The sequence below is a fragment of the Tiliqua scincoides genome, chromosome 1, assembly GCF_035046505.1.
Source record: "Tiliqua scincoides isolate rTilSci1 chromosome 1, rTilSci1.hap2, whole genome shotgun sequence".
Lineage (NCBI taxonomy): Eukaryota > Metazoa > Chordata > Lepidosauria > Squamata > Scincidae > Tiliqua > Tiliqua scincoides.
This window is the reverse complement of record NC_089821.1, coordinates 287333294-287354483: the sequence shown is the minus strand read 5'-3', so window position 1 is coordinate 287354483 and position 21190 is coordinate 287333294. Positions and strand designations below refer to the sequence as shown.

Here is a 21190-nt window from a genome sequence, read left to right as displayed (position 1 = left end):
CAGGGAAAGCAAGAAATTGCATTGAACAAATAATAAAGGAACAGCATATACCTTGTCATCACTAGCCAGTGCAATTCACTGTGTCTACTGCATATACACTATGCAATGTCAGGATTTTGCACAGATACCATTTTAAGACACTTTCACTTACATTTTGAGGAAATGCAACAGGCATTGAGCAATGGAAGACGTAGACTGGGGAGGGGAAAACGCTGCAAATTTTGTCATATCAACTGATCATATGGACACCAACAGCGGTCAACGCAGCCACCAGATCTAAATGCACCAGCTAAACAGTCCAAATGTGCAGGATATATGTGTAGGAAGCACTGAATTGTGGAAAAGTGACCCAAACCATACACAAATAGCCCCAAACTGGTAAACTAAAGCAAATGGCCACTTATAGTATCATATCCTCAAGCTTTATTTAGTTATAAGAGTTCATAAAGAGTTGTGGTAATTGTGGGGAAATGGTAGTATTCAGTTCAATCCAATCACAGTATCTCAGCAGGACTAGGTATTGTGCATTTAGTTCTGTGTACTCTACTTCTGGCCAATTCACTTGGAGTTTTTCATAAAGTCTTATGGGTTTCCATTTGTAGATAATGGTACTGAATGAGAGTGGGAACTGAAACCAAGATGCTGGCCAAGGAGTGGAGGGGGAGGGGAGTCTTGTACTCACTATGTGAAGCTGCAGAAAGTCAGTGAGACCGGGAGCGCTGTCAATCCGAACCAAGATGCCATCTTTCACTGTTGTGCTGAACCCAATGGCAAGGCGGTCTGTCCGTGTGCTGGGCCTGTCATTTGCTGGCCAGGTATATAGGATGAGGCCTCCACTTTTCCCAAAGATATATGTGGCACCAGCTGGAAAGCAAAGCCAATAAAAAAGGAAGGTGTTAGTTTGTCCAGTTGCAGCAAGTGTCATAATTACGGCAGATTATAACACATCTAAGTACACGATTCCATTAGTGAAAGTGTTGAAGTCCAAGGCCTATGAGGTTAGTTTCTCTCTGAATTAAATATATGAACACTATAAATTAATAACAAAGCAAGCACTTTAAAGAGAAAAGCGCGAACATTTCCAGACTCTACTCTGTAGCAGCACAGGGTAGATAATGCATTGCCTCTAAAAGACTGCATTCGTTGTGACAAGCAATCCGGTTAGGCTTCTTTTGCATTGAAATTCATTCTGCATCTCGTATCACATACATTGTAGTATTTACATACATAGGCACTAAGATGTCTTAGCATATTTGGCATCAAGGACAGTCAGGCACGCCTGCGCAGTTGAGCACACTCAACCAACCTTGGAAATATGTTGGGTCATTGAACTCTGTGCCTGTGAGCAGCAGAATGCTAGGAAGAAGAATCTTATCTAGGAATGTGTTTGCGGTGAAGCTAGAACTAGTTAGTAGACAGCCGGTATGAAAAGTAGTATCCTTGTGGAAATTTCCCAACTACGTAATCTTATATCATGTGTTTTGAGACTTAATAAAAGGCTGGGTCAGGAGCTGGGAGAGAGCACTTCACTTCTCCCTTGATTTCATTCTTGCTCCTGCTTCCAGCACTTTCAACCTCTCTGAAACCTGTGTCTATTGTCTAATTCTTGCCATGGCTTTTCTGCCACACCAACGCAGCATCTCAGGCTGCTCCTCAAGTAGCACCAAAATGCTACAATACATGAACACATATCCACTCCTCTTTGCTGAGCCTATTATGGTTTGTGGGTTTTGATGGCTGAGTTTGCCATGCCCCTTCTCTCATTGGAAGGAAAGGGAGCCCAGGAAGCCAACCCCATCAAATCTCCTGTCAAATCCCTGATCAGGATCTAATCCCAAGAGGAAATACAGAGATTTGAGAAGAGCTCTGCCTCAACATCAAGTTTGTTGTGTGGATCATTCTATCCTTTTAGAAGAGAACAAACACTTCAATCCCAAGCCCTGTTTAAATGAAAATTCATATAAGTTCTAGTGCCCTAGTGAATGTACATGGGATTAACAAGGGAACCATGAACAGATAAGTGGTACTTCCTTTTAGGGAAGGATAAATCACAGCAGATAGACTTATTGTATACATTTCATTAAAGTGTGCTCCGGGTGCCAGTTACCAAACAAAGAGAAGCAGCATTTGCGATAAAGATGGCAAGCAGGTTTTATTAAGCACCCATGACTTCATTATCTCTCACAGAAGTCGGAGCAATACTCAGGAGCGCAGAGGTTTCAAGGAATGAAAACACCGTTAATACACCCACGGGGGCAACTCTGCAGCACTCAGAGATTCACGGCCCAAACCTAACAAGGGCCTGTGTTGGCAGAGTGCACATTCCATCAGCACACACTGTTGCTAAAGCCCCGGTAAAGTACTTTTCAACAGGTCAAGACCCAGCTGCACCAACGGGATGGTCGGAGCCTCCCCACTGTTGCTTACAGTCATCAGGAGGCCTGCCAGAACAGGTACATCGAACCAAAAGGGTGGAGAGGATGGGGAGGGGACTGAATGGGGCAGAGGGAGGGCGGAATGGGGTGGCAACAGGGGTGGGCAGATCAGGCCCAGGAGGCGAGTGGGATCGACAGCACTGATGAACACAGTATCAGAACTCCCTTACTGGGCCTGATCCGCCTGCATCAATTAACATGGACTTATGCCAGCGATATTGCTGGAGCAGGTCTGAGTTGACCCGTTGTGGCTATTGCAGCTTACCCAGGGGCAAATGTCCGCTTACCCTGAGGAGACCTCCGGCAGTCAGAAATCCCCCACCCTGGCGCCACTGCACCACCACACAGAGATTTACATTGGATTGGGCTGCCTGTGTGCCTGGTCAGCTCATACTTAGGATAACTTTTCTTCTGATTGGTATAGAAAGGGGGTACAACAACCTCCCTCTCTCAAGACTTTTGCAATGTACAAAGGGCTAGAACATTTGGTTCATGAAATACCTAGAGCTTTTCACTGTATATCACACCCATAATGCTGGTTTCCATTTTCTTTCAGAAGCTTCCACGCCTTTTGAAAGCAACGGATTTCAGCCTTTCCACCTTCCAGAAGTTCTTTTTACACATCTACCTCCGCAAAGGCGCAAGCACAGTGCACATGGAATATCGGCCAGAACTACTGGGTTTCACTTTCAACCTACATGACCTGAGAGTGTGCCACAGAACTCATGAAAGCATGGCATAGAATACCCCCCTGCACCTGCATGTTGTAGGAATAATCAGTGATGCTGGGCAAACGGTTTCGAATGAATTCCAACTGCTTATCCCACTGCCTTCCCACAGAGGGTCTCAGAAAGCACTGCCACCTTGAAGTCAATAGATGAATGGCAATACCAAACTGCAACCAAGGAAGATCAAGGACAAGAGCAGACAATTCTGGCAACATGTGGAAACCGTGGCATCACTAGCAGGGTGTGGGCAGCACTGGGTCACGCACAGGGGGGGAGGGGGTGACACCACTGCTGACCAAAATTTTTAAAATCTTGGTATTTTGGAATACCATCATGTTATATATCAGTCAATGCATAATTTCATGCAGAATGCAACAGAACAAACTGCATTGAAATATCTCTATTCTATCAAATATTACAGCCAAAAAACCAGTGGGGTTGGGGCAATGGTACATCATCACACTCACTGCCCGGGGCATTGTCCCACCCACTGCAGGGGAGGAGGTCCATCATGGGGGTGACGGCTGGCTTCCGGCACCGCATGACTCAGTGACGCCACTGTTTGGAAACCATTTTTATAAGAATAGCAAATTCATCTATATATACTCTAAGTGAATTCTGCTGGTTGATTGTGTATTAGTTTGTATACACAACAGGATCACCCACAGACAAGGTAGTGGTGTCTATATATTTGGGAGACCCCCAAGGTATGCGGAAGGAGATAAGTTCAAACAACAAAAGCAAAAGGACCCCTCCTGCCCCGGAAACAGCCTGATGCAAGACCAGCGGGCTCAGTAGCCCCCTGAAAACATGGAATGCTGATGCATCAATTGGCAAGGCAATTGACTTGCTTGCACCTATTGAATATTATGTTTGGAGAGAAGCAATATTTTGTTGCAGGTCTATCGTATTCCTATTTCTGACACTAGACTTTAAAATAATTTTATTGTGAGGATTGCTTGCAAGCTACTTGGATGGCCTGGTGGGGCTATAAAGCAAGGTAGAGGTTTCAATAAGAAAGCAATTAACTGATCTACTCAATGAAGAACCCTCACAAGCTTATAAAGAACTCCGCAGTAGTGATGATGCGACTTTTCTTGTAGTGCTTGTACCCTTTCTGCTCACCACAAGAGCACTTTCATATTAATTAGGGTCGTCTGTAATAATGAATTAATGTTGCTTCTCTCCATGTGCAGGTAATTCAAAACTCTCAAGGATCTTCCCCTCTCAATTATGAGCTAGTTCCTAGGTTTCTCATTCCATCAGCTCACAACAGGACACAATACAAATCGGGACATGATGCAGATTGCTGATGATGGCGTTCATTGACTGCCGCCGGGAAGCATAGCTCAGGCCGTTACAAAAGCCGTTCCCGTGTACAATACAATGTGCTTTTCTTCCTGGGACATTTTGACAAATGGAACTGAGGATGAAATGAGAACATATGCTTTTCTGAACAATAATCTCTGACTGCCCCCTGCCCCCATGGTCAAAGGTGTAGGATGCAATTTAAAGTCACTGCTTTCAGTTCACCATATGCAGTATGTGTTATCCTCAAATGGCAGGGGTTGTGTGTGTACACACTCATCAACTGTTAGTGAAGCTGAAGGGTTAAGAACATAAGAACATAAGAACAGCCCCACTGGATCAGGCCATAGGCCCATCTAGTCCAGCTTCCTGTATTATTATTATTATTATTAACAGTATTTATATACCGCTTTATATATATATATATATATATATATATATATATATATATATATATATATATATATAACAGTATTTATATACCGCTCCTGTATCTCACAGTGGCCCACCAAATGCTCCAGGGAGCACACCAGATAACAAAGCAAAGTAAAAGTTAAAGTAGTCCCACACGCAGAAAAACAGACTTTGCTAAGAGCTTTAGGGCCCGATCCAGAGCCCTGCACTCTGGCACACTGCCAATATGCACTGTCACAAATTTGCCATAAGACATGTTTGCGAGCCCTTACCACGGGCCCAGCGCTGAAGCTAGCCCAGCACGAGCCCACTCTGGATCAGCTCCAGCACTAGGTCTCCCCTCATCTTTGGCTCACTTCACATGCTGCTGCTCTTTTAACCATCATGAATATGAAGGAAGAAAAACGGAAAAACACTGAACTGTGAGGAATGATACTATGGACTGCTGATGAAGTGGGCCGTGGTTAGTGAAATCTTAGGGTGTAATAATATTTTAATTAACAATGTAGGAATGTGAGCTTCACTTGTGAAGATGGCCTCGTTCCCCACTCACGACAGTTTTTGAGTACAAGGGCCTTAGAAAGCACTCACAAGCATTCTCAAGAGCCACTTTGCTTCACACAGAGCATGTCAGAGTCCTAAGGAGTGCCAATTATAGCCAGTTATAATGAGATTGGCCTGTCACGGCACTCAAGCGCCTAATGAGATGGAACTGGATACAGTTGTGTGAATATGCAAAAAAGCATTCAGAGGCAAGATTCAGGCATTTCAGAGATCTTTGTTAGAGACAGTTCACAGATCTTGCCAAGTACATACGGGATGGCCACACTGTGCGTATCATAAGCCACAGAAACAGTCATGTCTCAGTCACAACAGCCCCAGAGCACTGTGTAACATACAAAAAACTTTGAATTACACATCCAGGAACAATTATTTTAAAAAAAATAATTGTCAAGGCACACAGCACTGCCAGCTCACATCCCCCAACGGCCCTACTAATATATGATCCTCCCCCAAACTCCCATGACACACCTGCATACAATTCATGACACACCAGTATGCCATGATGCAGTGGTTGCTATTCTAACCTCTCCTTCAATCCATAAATAGGAAAATGAGACTGAGATACAAGTCCATGGCCGTTAGTTCAGAGTGGGGCTGAGAAGCTGTTTGACCCTGATGAGTAAGGCAGAGTAAGCAGACTCTAAGCCAAAGTCCAGCCCTCTGCCTGGGTCATTATCTATTTGGACTCAGACAGAAGGAAGAGGAGCAGTGGCTGCAGACACCAGGAGAACTTCCCAAAATGCATGTGGGTCCCATGGAAACCATAGTCTCCTAGGAACCAGAGCTCACCCCTGCTGCAAACACCCCTTCCGAGGACTTGAGGAATTTAGGGGATTAGCATCTCCTCACCTGGAACCCTGCTCTAACCTCAGAGACCACTCCACCAACCCCAGGATCCCAGAAACCGCAGCAATGCTGGGCTGACCTTCAGACCAGACAGTGAAGTTCTGGCCTAGCCCCCTGGGGGTGCCTTCCCAATCAACCTATCCAGGGAGAAGGGAAAGCAAGTTTGAATGCTTATCCTGCACCAGCGACTAATCCACTGAAGGGGCAGGGATTTTGGCTCCTTTATAAACACTTTAGCTGCAGCCAGACCTTTGCAGCTCAACCGTGAGAGCCTGCCAAACCCTGATGCCTTTTCCAGGCCTGATCTGCATTTGCTGGTCAACATGGACATGTGCCAGCTATAAAGTTGCTGCAGGTTCAAGTTGATCACCAGGCTTACAGGGGCTTACCCCAGGCAAGGAACAAAAATCCCCTTACCCCAAGGAGGCCTCCCAAGGCCAAAACACCCCCACAGGGTTCAGCAGACACCTCATTGTCACCAGTGCATCACTGCACAGGGAGTTGTTGTGGACTGGGCAGTATATTTCTGTATACTGTATATTTCCTCAGTTGGAAGTATGACTCTAAACAGTAGTCCTAGTGCAGACTGATGTCTGAAAGGACACATCCAACAGGGCATACAGAAAGCGTACACCGGAAACAGCATCAAAAGTCACTGGTGTGTAGAAAATGTGATAGGAAGCATCAATATATAACTTTGACCTGTGTTCTACTCTTTATCATACTTAGCACACTAGTTAATCCGCAGGTAGAAATAATTTGCAACAGATGTGCCAGCACTAAAAGCAAGCAGCAAACAGTGATGAGCTAAACTACATGCAACACTAAAGTGTTATTGTATTCCACCCACTGGTTTGTTAATAGGTTTAACCACAATGGTTTCAGAAATGCTTAGAATGCTAATAAAAGTGTGCATATGTTCATGCAACACACAGACACACACACCATTGCCTTCCACCAGCTTCCTAATCTAATCCATTCATCCTGATAATCCAATGTCATCTGAAAATATAATTTCCACCAAAGTAATATGATAACATGCAGGACACACGGACACAACTTGCAACTTTCCCCAGTACCTTAAGAACATAAGAACAGCCCCGCTGGATCAGGCCATAGGCCCATCTAGTCCAGCTTCTTGTATTTCACAGTGGCCCACCAAATCCCTCAGGGAGCACACAAGGCAACAAGAGACCTGCAACCTGGTACCCTCCCCTGCATCTGGCATTCTGACATAGCCCATTTCTAAAATCAGGAGGCTGCACATACACATCATGGCTTGTAACCCGTAATGGATATTTCCTCCAGAAATTTGTCCAATCCCCTTTTGGCCATCCCCACATCCTGTGGCAAGGAGTTCCACAGACCAACTGCATGCACTTTAGAGTTCCACAGACCAACGACAACTACCTTACCATGTCTTTGTTCCCTTACATGTAATCTTTATATATATTTACATATATATCACTGCTCTTTAGTTGTATCCCTGTTCTCTATAAGGACTGGGAGCTTATTAAGAAATTGCTTAATAACAAGAGTAACTGACCTCTGCAAAGGCCTGGTCTTTTAGGAAGTAAAGAGACCAAGAAATGCCCAAGCAGCATATCTATCCGTGAGCCAATGCTTTCCCATCAGTTTAATTTTCCTATTTCATGGGTACCCGCCGTTCCATTACAGACCTTCTGCTGAGTACAGTAGTTCTGACGAGACTCTTCTCAAGATGCCCACAATGCCGGTGCTCAGATCCTATTATGTTTATTAATCATTGCAGCCATGTAAATTTTTTTTTCCTATGCTAGCAAGAAGCTATCAGTTCAACTAAAGGCAAATTTGCTAGCAGGGCAGTTTTGGTCGTCTTACTCGACAGGATTTGTAAGTTACCAAGCCGCTGAAACCCTCTAGCATAGTAACCAGCATGCTGTACGAATGAAATCAGTAATACATCGCAAACAATTAAAGTGCAGTTAGCCGAATGCAGCAAGACCCAGTTCCGCTCAGAAAGGAGAACCTGGAAACCACTCTGTAAAGTGGCAATTAAACAAGGGAGCCCTAAGTGCTTACCTGGCTCACAAAATTGTGTTAAAATAAGGTGAAAGGTCTGACAGGTTCAGTAAGGTGAGGAAATGCAAAATAAAAAAAAGGCAGACACTTATCTCACTGTACTGAGGCTCTTAGGTGCAAGTAATTCTGTATCAGGAGGAAGGTGTTAACAAGAAAGGGAGAGAAAATGTTCAAAGTATGGTCTGAATATCAGAGAGCGTGGTGAGCATTCTTACAGCCCAATCATATCCCACTTTCCAGCACCAGTGCAATTGCAATGCGGCCCCGGGGTGAGGAACAAAATGTTCCCAAACCTTAAGGAGGCCCCTGTGACTGCACCCCCAACACAGGAAGCAGTGCATACCCCATTCGTACAGCAGCACCAGCACTGGAAACTTGGATAGGATTGGGCTGTCAGGCAGCAGAGTTAAGCCTAGAGAGAGACGTTAAGCCCAGATCCTGATGCTTCTTTGAATGGTATATAATTAATCATTGGGGGGAAATACAAAAATGTTCAGCAAACAAATAATGCTCTATCATTCCATTGCTGTGGTGTTTATTTGCAGTGAGAAGAACATGGGCCCCAATGTGCATATTTGCAACGACAGGAGTTCAAAGAACTTTGAATATTTGCTATCTCGATTGCAGGCAAAATGATTGTCTCCAAATCCAGGCCAATCCACAGTCTGCTTAGTCTAGTTCTAACCTAACTACCAGGCAGCTTAATCCACTGTTGCTCCCTGTGTGATGTTGCAGTGGTGCTGGTGCTGAATTTCACAGGGGAATTTTGGCCTGGAGAGGTCTTCAGGAGAGAAGGGAACTTGTTCCTGTGCCCAGGTAAGGCCCCCCCCCCAGGCATGGTGGGACATCTTGGACCTGCACCAGCTCTGCAGCACACATTTCGATCATAAAAGGGAGGAGTGGGAGCCATATATCTGTTAACATCACCCTCTGTCTGGCATTTTATGTTTGATTGGTTTTAGTGTGGATTTAGTGTTGATTTTATTTTTAAATGATTTTATTGTACCCTGTTCTGAGAGCTCTGGTTGAACAGCAGCTAATCAATACCATAAATAAAAATGATGAAATTGTGCTCCTGCCATGGCTAGTGCAGGCATATCCTAAGAACCCATCATGGTAAGGCAATTACTTTTGCAGGATCAACCTCTGACAGCAAAGAGAATACGACAATTTTTAAAGGGCAAGAACATTTCTTTAGAGAGGTGGGTTTTCTATCATTTCAGTGCCTCTGTCCTCCTTTCCTCATAGATATTGGTTCAATTAAAGGCAACAAATTGGAATGTAGGCTTATGAATCGGTCGTTAAAAGCAGTGGTGTAGCTAATGATCGTGTAGCCCGCTGCCAAGCTCAAATTGTTGCCCCAGAAGTGATGTCACAACTGGAAGTGATGTCACGTCCAGGTTTTTTAAAAAGTGAGAATTGGGAGGAACCCACTTCCTCCCCCCAGCAGCTCACTACCCACTTGTTCTGCAGCCTCCTCCCAGTCAGTGGCACTGCTAAGGCATCTATCTGCTCCCTGGGTCAAAGAAGATTTTGTAGTTCCCCCTCCATGACAAAATCAAATTTAATTAATTAAGTAAATAAAGTTATTGGTTCCATCCTGTATCATTATAATATCTCATTGGCACTCAGAACAATCAGTCTCAGTTTGAAGTTAAGCAAATCTACTTTGTGTTCCATAAAGCTAGTTGTGTTTTCATTTTCTGGTTAATTGGTCATAACTTTTGATAAAATACAAATATTCCAATGCAGTTTGTTTCTTTGCATTCTGCATTAAATTACCTTTCCAATGATATATAACATGATGGTATTATTCATACATACCAAGATTTTCACAATTTTGGTCACTAGTATCAAGCTCAGCTTGTTGCCCCCCTAAAGCTCGATGCCCAGTGCAACTGCTACCCCCTGCACCCCCTTAGCTACACCACTGGTTAAAAGGGAGTTTTAACATTCTCCCAAACAGAAATATGCTTTTTTTTTTCCTTTTTGTGAGTGGGTTTTTGCAGTCATTGTGGTCTCCCACTCTGCTGCTCCTTCAGCAGCATTTTCTTCTCCCACACTAAATGATCCCAGCCAGTCAGGGATTACATAGTGAGCCCAGCTCTCTTGGATCATCCAGTGATAAATTGTACAATGTGAGCCAGTCTTTCAGCCTCTATCTCTCCTTTATCTGCCTCTCTGAAACTCAAGCTAGCTTTACAAGGGGGCAGGGGAAGTATCCATCTCCAAGGAGCCAGGAAAAGACTTCAAAGGGTTTGTAGGAGTGTGTGGTGTTACCCATCAAATGGTTGGTTCACATGATCTATATTCTAATAGAAGGTCCTTTCAAAGAAGAACAAGAAAGTGCCTTACTCCATGCATCAAAAAAGGAAGTGCCTCTCTTTTTTTTTCCTCCCCCCTTTGGAGCTTTGTCTTGCCTTAGAACAAATTAAAGAAAGAAAAGGGGAGAAAATGCAAAGCTTTCAGGGCAAAAGTCTAATCCTTGGAAAGTAATGCTTCTCTGCTTAAAAGAATTCTTGTGAACCAGTTGCTTTCTCCAAGATGTCTGCTCTTGGCTGGACAAATCCCCAAAGACGCAATCTCACCATCGCTTTCTTAAAAGACAGACATTGTTTGACATTCATTAAACAGAATTTCACACTGTCCTTTTCTGGATTCACAGGAACCAGGGCTTCATTCACTACAGTAAAAAGAAAGAAGGACCAAAAAAATTCCTAGCAAAAGTATGATTCAAAACGGAAGCAGCAACTGGATCATGCCTGCTTTCTTTGTTTGCCTTTTTTAAATGACAAAAAATTAATACAAGTCACTTTCCTCCTGGTATGTATGGTATCAGCCAACAATCAGATCAGACAATATGTTGCTTCTTGTTAGTTACACTGAATTAATGGGACTGGATGGGCTAGGGAAGAGAGGAAAGAAAAGCCTCTGGAATTGCAGTGTTTGATGCACTGCATATCAATTTGCAAACAAACTCAAAATGTCCCCTCATCTTGGCACAAGAGAGGCATGCTGCCTGTCTCACCACTAATACAAAACAGCATAAAGCGTCGCAACCATCAGTGGCCCAGGGATGACCCTGAGCAAAGACAACTGAAGATCTTAGCAGCCAAAGTCCCCACAGGCCAACAAACAGGGTGAATGGAGGTGATGAACTAGGGCAGCGATGTTCAATCACTGTGCCGTGGCACATTGGTGTGCTGCAAAAGGCCTGCATATGCACTGGGGGAGTTTGGGGGAGGGTAATTTATTAGTTGGGTCATTGGGGGACGTGAGCCCCCCAGTTGTAGTGTGGTGTGCCTTGTCAATTGTTCAAAATCTGATGGTGTGCCTTGACCAGTTTAGGATCATGTCAGTGTGCCTTGAATGGAAAAAGATTGAAAATCACTGAACTGGAGCAGGGATGTCCAAACTTTTTGGCAGGAGGGCCACATCATATCTCTGACACTGTGTCAGGGGTTGGGGAAAAAAGAGTTAATTTACATTTCAAATTTGAATAAATTTACATAAATGAATACTTTAGAGATGGAACTTATATGAATGAATGAAGGTCTTGCAATAGCTCATGGCCTATAAAAGGCCTTGCACAAAGCAAGGCTGGCCTTTCCTTTGCTGCCACTTCCGCATCATAGACATGAAACAACAAGCAGTGGAGGGAACCCTGGTCCCACAGTTCACACAAGAGGTCAAACAGTTGGCCATCACACTGAGAGCAGTTGTGGAGTCTCTGGAGGGCCAGAGCACATTAGAGACTGGGGGCTCCCTGTGGGCCAGATTGGGAGTCTTTGAGGGCCACAAGTAGCCCCAGGGCCAGGGTTTGGGCACCCCTGAACTAGAGGAATGAGTGTTCAAGATGCAAATTTTTGAGTTGCACAGAATTCTTATTCAGTTTGGGTGTTCAACAATGAGACTCTCCTGAATATCCAGCCCAGGGAAACGTACTGTTTAACCTGAAAGTTTGCATCCTACAGTCTGACCCATTGTTTGTCCAAATAAAAGGTATTGTCTCAAAAGCTCTGCTCTGTTCCTCATTGTTGTGTTGTGTCTCATGTGTTGCACAGACTGCAAAAAACTTTTCTTATAATGTCACGTCCTCTTTGACCATTTCTACCACAGAAAAATGCAGCAGGCAGTAAAAAAAAAAATTACTTGTTCTTGTTATATTACACAAATATGATTTCATCTATGCAGAAAACTTCAGGGTTAGAAGAGGTGACCTTCAGATTGCTGTCTGCCTCTGTGAGTTCATCTGTGAATCCATCCAAAGTGTTGAACTGAAGGGGCTTCAGCTGTGTTAAGTGTGGCATACTGCATGTGTATTATTCATTAACCTGGAATGTTGAGTTTTGCATTCAATTTGCATCTGAAGAACTTGTACTTGTTTGTCTGTTTAGCTTGATTATCCTCTTGGCTTGGACAAGACAGTTTGGGAAATCAAAGAAAATGCCATTTGTGCTCAGCAAATTACAGATCTACTCTGATCTGACATACAGTCTGTATTTTCTCTGAGCTTCACTTCCAACCCTGCAATGCACAACGAAGTTCATTACATGAAACCTAAATGAGCACAAGCTGTGTTCCCTCAAGATCCCATCCACACACTAAAGAGTAATTGCAACCGACAACGTCATTTTACACAGATGTGATGCATTCCTTATAAGGCATTAAAAACATCACTTCCAGTTTCTCCGTGAAACTGGAAGTCACTTTTTTTAACCCCAGAGCTCAGTCTGACAGACATCCTTAGCCTCTCCTGAGCTCAGAGCTCCCCTCAACTCTGGAGGGGGTGTGCATGGGGGTGCATGTGCTTTGACCTGATCCATGGATCTAAGGTTGTGTATATATATTGGATATATATTGTGTATATATATTGGCCGCTTGTATAAAATTAACATTGAAAGCCCTTGTTATGATCAATATGGGCAAGTGTTGCTGGGGAATAAACCCACTGAATTCCCAAAGGGAAAGCCAGATGGGTGAAAATTATCTGCTCAAATGTGATCTTTATCTGATGCAAGGGAAAACATTGCTAAAAACGGCATCCCACTGCCAACTGCAAACATGATTTCATTTTTCTTGGCAATCACCTGATAAAGAGCCCGTGGAGAAAATGTCCTTGGAGAAGTTCAGGTGGCAGAATGCCAAAGCCGCAAAACTGGCATTACCCATCGGTGGCATAATTGGATTCACAGCTCTCTCAAAAAACAAACAGTGGGTACCTAGCGAATTGGATAATTGGAGAGAACGTCCATTCTAGGTGCCTATATTAAAACCTAGCAGTGGAAAAACTTTACTTTGTCAAAGTCTTTTTTTTCAGTTTGGACCGAAATAATCCCGTCTCCTCCCTACCTACTATTTGTTCCCCCTTAATAGGAAAGCTCCTGTAGGTGTGCTCAACACAATCAACTACCATCACCTTCATAATTAGGGTTCTCAGGCTTCTTGTCACCAACTCCTTTATGCATAGCTCAGTGCTGGAGCTGACCAAGGATATATATATCCTACAGTATTTCATGTTATAGTTCCCCAGTACTATGTCAGCAATCACTGTGTGCAACTCTGATTCATTATACTTAGCAGGATACCTGATGTAATGTAGTATTTTCTCTTCGACATAACTTCACCCTACATTATGAACCTTGAATAATCTTCTGAATCGGTAGTTTTCCCGGTATCAGCATAGACAACCCAGTTTCCAGCTCCCTAAACCAAACACAGACAGCTGGTTCAGAAGGCAGGAAACTCCATATATCCCTGTATTAAAAATTTATCTGTGTATTGGAGTTGAGTGGGCCACACACGAGCTATGGAAACTCCAGTTCTTGTTTCAATAATGACTGACTGAAGGTAGTGAAGCTTAGTTGGATCTTCCCTAGAGTTCCCCCAATAGGCTTTTTGTTGCTATTTATTCCATCTCCATGGGGACCAAAATATAGTGTGAGATGCATAAGCCCTTTCTTTTTTCTCTTCTTCCTTATAAGTTGCTTACTTCTAGTTTAGAATGAGCCATTGCAAGCTGAACTACCCCATCATTACAATGTCTTCATCCACCAAGAAGCTGACGGAACATACCAAGATCCAGGTCTACAGAGCTTGCGTCCTGAGTACACTTCTGTACTGCAGCGAGTCATGGACTCTTCACTCACAACAGGAGAGGAAACTGAACGCTTTCCACATGCGCTGCCTCCAATGCATTCTTGGCATCACCTGGCAGGACAAAGTTCCAAACAACACAGTCCTGGAACGTGCTGGAATCCCTAGCATGTATGCACTGCTGAAACAGAGATGCCTGCGTTGGCTAGGTCATGTTGTGAGAATGGATGATGGCCGGATCCCAAAGGATCTCCTCTATGGAGAACTCGTGCAAGGAAAGCGCCCTACAGGTAGACCACAGCTGCCATACATGGACATCTGCAAGAGGGATCTGGAGGCCTTAGGAGTGGACCTCAACAGGTGGGAAACCCTGGCCTCTGAGCGGCCTGCTTGGAGGCAGGCTGTGCAGCATGGCCTTTCCTAGTTTGAAGAGACACTTGGCCAACAGTCTGAGGCTAAGAGGCAAAGAAGGAAGGCCCATAGCCAGGGAGACAGACCAGGGACAGACTGCACTTGCTCCCAGTGTGGAAGGGATTGTCACTCCCGAATTGGCCTTTTCAGCCACACTAGACGCTATTCCAGAACCACCTTTCAGAGCGCGATACCATAGTCTTTCAAGACTGAAGGTTGCCAACATAAGGGCAGCCCAACACCAGCACTGAATGTCACAAAAGTGTTGTAAGGCACTTTCCCATCAGTGGGACAGACCCAGTGCCAGTGGAGATGCCAGCACCAGCTGGCATTGGACCTCAACACCAGAAGGATGTCCAAGTGGACCACCAGGCAGTGGTGGTGAGTACCCCTGCCAAGTGGGGGGAGGGGATAGGGAAGGTAGGAAGAGGCAGAACTGGGCAGAGGAAGGAAGGGCCAGTAGGTGGATTGGGTCTGGGAGAGGGCGGGGATGGCAGCAGAGGCTGCTGCCAGATTCTATCCCACCTCCAGGGCCACGGAGCCCAACACAGGTTTCTTTGGTTCTGCACCAGCTCAAGGGATGGTGCAGATCCAAGTAGGTCCATCAAGGGAATTGATTTTCCCTTACCCTGAAGAGACCTCCAGCGGCTCCCTGGCCCCACAGGATACAGTGGCAGCCATTTTGGAAACATATTTCAGGACCATACATTTTGGGAACTTTAAATCTTTCTCAAAATGTGGTGAGAGTGAATTCTAGATATCCTGGTAGGGTATGCATCCAGTACCATTCTAAACCACATTTTTTAGAATTGAATTTATTTTTTTAATGTTGATCTAATTCAGGAATACCTAATGCAGGCATTCCACTTTTCTGGAATGAAAGCACCGTTAAACAGATAAATTGCTCTCTTGCATCCAAAAAGCAACAATCTGACCTTCTACTTCTTCCATTTTGTTTCTAGCAGTATTGGCTTGTATTTTATTTGTTAATGGCAGGAGGAAAACACCCTGATAAGCAGCTAAGGCACCATTTGATTAAAGTGTCCTAGTTCACCCTTGATTGCTTCACCCCGTCTCCTATATCACATTTTCCACACACTGTTATGCTAACATCTGTAACCTTGGCTTTAAAATCTTCCAATAAACTGAAAGCATCCGGCTGCTGAATTAGCCCTGACCCTTGAAATAACTCCTGAATGGGCTCGGAAACACTGAAACAGACGCCCTGAGACACAGACAATGCCATTGCTTCTGTTTGTTTAATGATGTGATCCTTGTCAATCTGCACAGAGAAAGAACCAAAATGTCCTTTGTTCAGCCATTTAAGCCATAATTTCTTATCTCAGTGCCTCAGCTTCCACTCGTATTGTGTCACATAGGTGGCAGCCTATATTGGCAGCAGTGAGAGCCTCAGCAGGTTTGACCTGCTATCTAAAGTCCTGGCAAGAGTGTTTGGAGCTATAGCTGTGAGCTCAGATGCCCGTAATTCCCTAGGAGACTCTTCCCTCCCCTGTTGTTCCAGGCTCCTTTGACTGTGCTTGGTGTTGTGTGGATCAAGAAACTAGACAAGAGCCTTGTCTTCTCTCTTACGCACTTACATGCACACATTCTTGCGCGCGCGCGCACACACACACACACACACACACACACAAATGCACAATCAGAGAAACATTCTTAGGGTCATCAAGCAGTGTCATGACTCGAACAGAAGTGCTAAGGCAAGCATCTCAATCAGATAGTTGCATTTTGAGCCTGAAGCCTGATACCTAGAAACCAGGAATGTCAGGAAATGGAGGTGACAAATGCCAAGGTGATGATGGACATGAAGCCAGCTCCAGTGTGACCTCTTCCACAAGGTGATGCTTTACAAAACAACTCTTCTCCCTTATGCATCTTGGGTATTCCTGCTTTTGTAAGCTTACCAACTTGGGTAAAACTCTGTAAAGGGGAAGCAAGGGACTGCGATGCGGGAGTACACAGGAGAACCCAAAACTAAAACAAAACGAACCTTAGCCTTTGCCCTGCTTCATTTTGTACTCCAAGGGCATACTTGCCTATTATTCCTGTTACCTCTTGACTTCCTACTTTAGCATTCCAATACACTATAAAGAGGAGGATTTTGGTATCTTTTTTGGTATTAGTTCTAGATGGTGTTGTAAGTTTTCATAAAATCGATACTGGCTGCACCACATAGTAATACACCAAGTATTTTCAGAGGGGAAGCATTTCAGGATGGAATCAGGATCCCAGGAGTCCCCCCTTAGGAGAAGGGGGTAATTTGTACTTGGGCCCAGGGTCAGAAAGGGGCCCCAGGAGCCAAAGGACGGGGCCCAGTAATTTCCTGGGATCTTACATTCTCCAAACTCACTGCCCATGCGGGATGCTGGGAGTATACTGTGGGCTATACTGTGGGCACATGGTGACGACAACTGCCACTAGCCATACACACCAGGTCTCAGGATTGCATACATTCCTTAACAGTGTCACAGCTGAGAGGAAACCGACCTGCTACCCTTGCCCTTTGGTTTGTGGGTCTGCTAACAATGATGGAGTGTATAGGAGCTCAGCGACACAGCTGCAGGACTGTAGCTACTGCAGAAGTCGCATTTGGTGTACACAGGACACTTTCCATCCCAGAGTGAGCTTAAATACAATGACACTAATCTCCTGCAATGATTTTCAGTATTTCAAAGAATTTAGAGAGACTTAGGAGTGTGTTTGGTTTTCTGTATTACTGTATCTGGCTGCCAATGCCAGGCAGGTAGGTAGACCTGAGTTGTGCATTGGGAAGACAGGTAGACCTGGACTCCAAGGACTATTCTGGCTGTTGCCACTTTTCCCCTACGTATTTTGCTCCATTCTGCCCACCCCACTGCCACCCCCCTACTTTGTTTCACCCTCTTCCTCTTTGGGAACGGGCCCAAAAGAAACTTTGTACCCCCTGATAAAATTCCTCTCAGAGGCCCTGCAGGACCCCATCTTCGATTCTACCCTATTTTAGAGTAGAGTCCAACCAACCTTCAATTCTCCTTCAATTCAACTTTATATTCAAGTAGATCCACTTAACCATATCTCATCATTTGCCTAACACATTATTTAGCCATCTGCACTGAAAAGTACTATGTCTGAAGCAGTATCAGGTAAAGCAGGTATTGTTAAAGCTCTCTCTATTTCTCTCTGTCTTTGACAGCAGATCTGTTCATAAACACAGAACATCATTTGATCTTGCGATCATCAGTTGATGAGCCTGCATGTATGAACTGGCCTTTAGGAGTGCTGAAATCGCAGAACAGAGGTAATCATCACTCAAGAGGTATTGGCAAAGAAAGTAATCAAGGTGACCAAAGCAATCGAGACATACAAAAAGAAAGACGTAAGCATCACACTAGTCTGAACTGTTTACAGAGAGTGGTGGAATAAAGAGTAGTGGATACAGCCTGTGGCCTGAGCTTGCATGGTGTATTGCCATCAGTTCAGCATTTTGATCTTGGCTCTAGTGTCGATTTGCTCTATGTCATTGTTCAAGTCACATCCAAAGAGAACCCCTTTTTCCCTTTCAGTGGAATCTGAGCAACAGTCTTGTGAGGGCATAATGATCAAGGCTGCAGATGAAGAGTGATCCCTCTGTATTTTTCATGACATTATAATCTTAAGAAACCTCTTTCATTCCTGCCAGAGGGAGAGGAAAGTCATCTGCAAAAGGCGGGTCGGTGGGAGTGGTTTACAGGCAATCTGCTCAAAAGTAGTGGGTTGAAGTGTTTAATCATCCTCACTATGAAGTGTCAATTCTATAGTCTCTTATGACATTCATGAATGATGCAGAGGGCTGGGATGATGAATGCAAAGCAATTCCAAGCGGCAGATACTTTCGAAGAATTTATATTCCCCTCCCCACAGGACAAAAGGACTCCTGAGCTGAATTATCATTCCTTCTGCAAAAGAATTTACAGTCTTGCCAGCAACTCCTTTTATCCTACTCAATAAAACGCTTATTTTGATATACTGACTGTGGTTGCTCAAGAACAACTGTGTTCCGAAAAAGTCTGCAGCAGAAAAGGAGAGAAAAATGCTCCGGCTGGACTGCCTAGCCCAAAGACTCAATTTGCATCCGTCAGTCTGTTTTATGCACTGGTTGGCAACCTTCAGTCTTGAAAGACTATAGTATAAGCCTACAGCACCTGGTACTCCTTGGCGGTCTCCCATCCAAGTACTAACCAGGCCTGACCCTGCTTAGCTTCCAAGATCAGATGAGATCAGGCATGTGCAGGGTAACAGATAACTGGGTATCTGGTGCAAAGGCTATTCCAGTCTCCTTCTTGGCTCCTGCAAGTGCTGAACAGTCCAATTATATCTATTTATTATGTTTTTGCCCCATCCTTCCTGGAAGCTCAAACAACATATGAATTTCTCTTGCCTCTCCTTATTTTATGCTGGCAAGAACCCTGTTACGTAAGTCAGGCTGAGAGAGAGAGAGAGAGAGAGAGAGAGAGAGAGAGAGACCCAACCAGTTGCATAGTTGAGTGGGGCTTTGACCTTCGGTCCCCTTGGTCCCAGTAAAATATTCTAACGTTCTCTTTGAAGCCCAGTTTTTTTTCTTCATCAAATATATTTGCAGATATAGAGCATTTCATAACACACTGCACTTGGGCAGACACAAAGCATGGTAGTAGGATAGTGAAGATATGGGCCACACACCTTTTCCATGGGGAGGTGAACCAGCAACACTAGGTTGATCTGGGGTGAGAATGCGTCCTTAAAGAGGGAAGGGACAGAAAAGGACTGGGAAGAGAGGGCAAAGAGAGGAAGAAAGAGAAACAGAGGAGGAAGGAGAGGCAGAGGGTAACAGAGGAATAGAGGACCGTGCAGGCCCCCTAGAGGCGAGCAGAGGAAAGAGAGGCAGGGACTCAAGAGAAACTGAAGAGGAAGGGGAAAGCTGTCAAAGTCCCTGGAGCAACAAAAGAGAGAGAAGGAAGTTGGAGCTAACAAGGGAAGCTTGATCCCTTCAGGAGAATGAGGCGAGCTGTGGCCACCACACCCCCAGAAGGAAGACACAAAGAAGGACAAGAGGCCCAGATTGAGAGGTTATGATGCTACAATGCTACACTAGCTGTAGCATGTCCCACCGGGTAGATGGGACTCGTCAGCCTGGGAAGGCAGCTCATCTGAGAGAAGGAAAACTCTGATCCCAAACCTCCACTGCCTTATGGCTACATCCAGTTGTGGAAAAGGCTTCAGGAGTCAACCTCGAGGCAAAATCAGGAGCCAGAGTCCCTGAGGCAGTTCATGGCTGAACAAAGTCATGTTCTGGCAACTCCTGCGACGCCGCTGGAACCAACCGTATTGGCCTCTGCCTTTCCATTGGACCATTTCAGCGACGTGGAGAGGGGGGATTTGCTGCATGGGTAACAGCCTATCCTCCATACCTACTTTACCCAGGCTTCGCGCACTGGAGAGGACACTCTGTTCCAGAACCACCATTCAGAGCGTGACACCGTGGTCTTCCAAGACTGAAGGATGCCAACAAGACACTAGCTGTCAAAATGGCCTATGCAGCTTTAATATTTTGGCTCTATGTACCTTGGTTTGTTTTACTATTTTAGCGTTGTCAATCTGCTCGATTGCCTTGGCAGGAAGGTGGCATGTGGATGCGTTAAGCAGGCCAGCAAAATAAAGAAACAGCGAGCAGCCACGAAGGATAAGCCACCCTCCGAGGATTCTCCCCCATGCTATCTGTCAGTACGCAGAAGATTGACTTGGCCCATCATCCGTTAAATCAATAGCAAAATTGATAGATAATGAAAAATAAATGGAAAAATAATGGCAAATTAGCACATTCTTCTCAAGCATCTACACGGCTGGCATCAAGCCATGAGTTAGCCATGGATGGTAAAGGAATGAGTTAGCAAAACACCTGCCTTTTAAACATCAGAAGCACACATCTTTGCAGTAGAGTAAATACTATATTTATATCTCCTACAAGTGTAATTTTGAGGGAACATAGTTCACTGTTCACATATTAAAAGTCTCACCCGTCCCTTGCAAGCTCCTCCAACAGGGACTATTTTTCCTATTCCATAACTAGAGAAACTACTACATGAGCAGATGCATTGTGGCTCCACTGGGTGCCGAGGGGAGCAAAATAACGCACAGTGAGCAAAAACAAAATTTCACATAAAATGGAAAAACTAAACCCTAAGATGCCGTTTTTATGCTTTCTCTGTGTGTGTGTGTGTGTGCATGCTGTAAATGCAATATATTGATTCACCTCTTGCTCTTGCATGCCGTTCACATGCTTCAGCAGCATGAAAATAGAGATATTGCTCCATC

General features: G+C 44.6%; 1 protein-coding gene across 13 annotated transcripts in view; it reads right to left on the bottom strand.

Annotated features, from left to right (window-relative positions):
• The window catches only part of NRXN3 (neurexin 3), a 1424661-nt gene that overhangs the window by 394314 nt on the left and 1009157 nt on the right, over positions 1-21190 (bottom strand). For all 13 annotated transcript variants that reach the window (XM_066627886.1, XM_066627867.1, XM_066627878.1 and 10 more), the window contains one exon: positions 683-864. In XM_066627886.1, coding sequence (XP_066483983.1) covers positions 683-864 — 182 coding nt within the window. The remainder of the gene's footprint in view (positions 1-682; positions 865-21190) is intronic.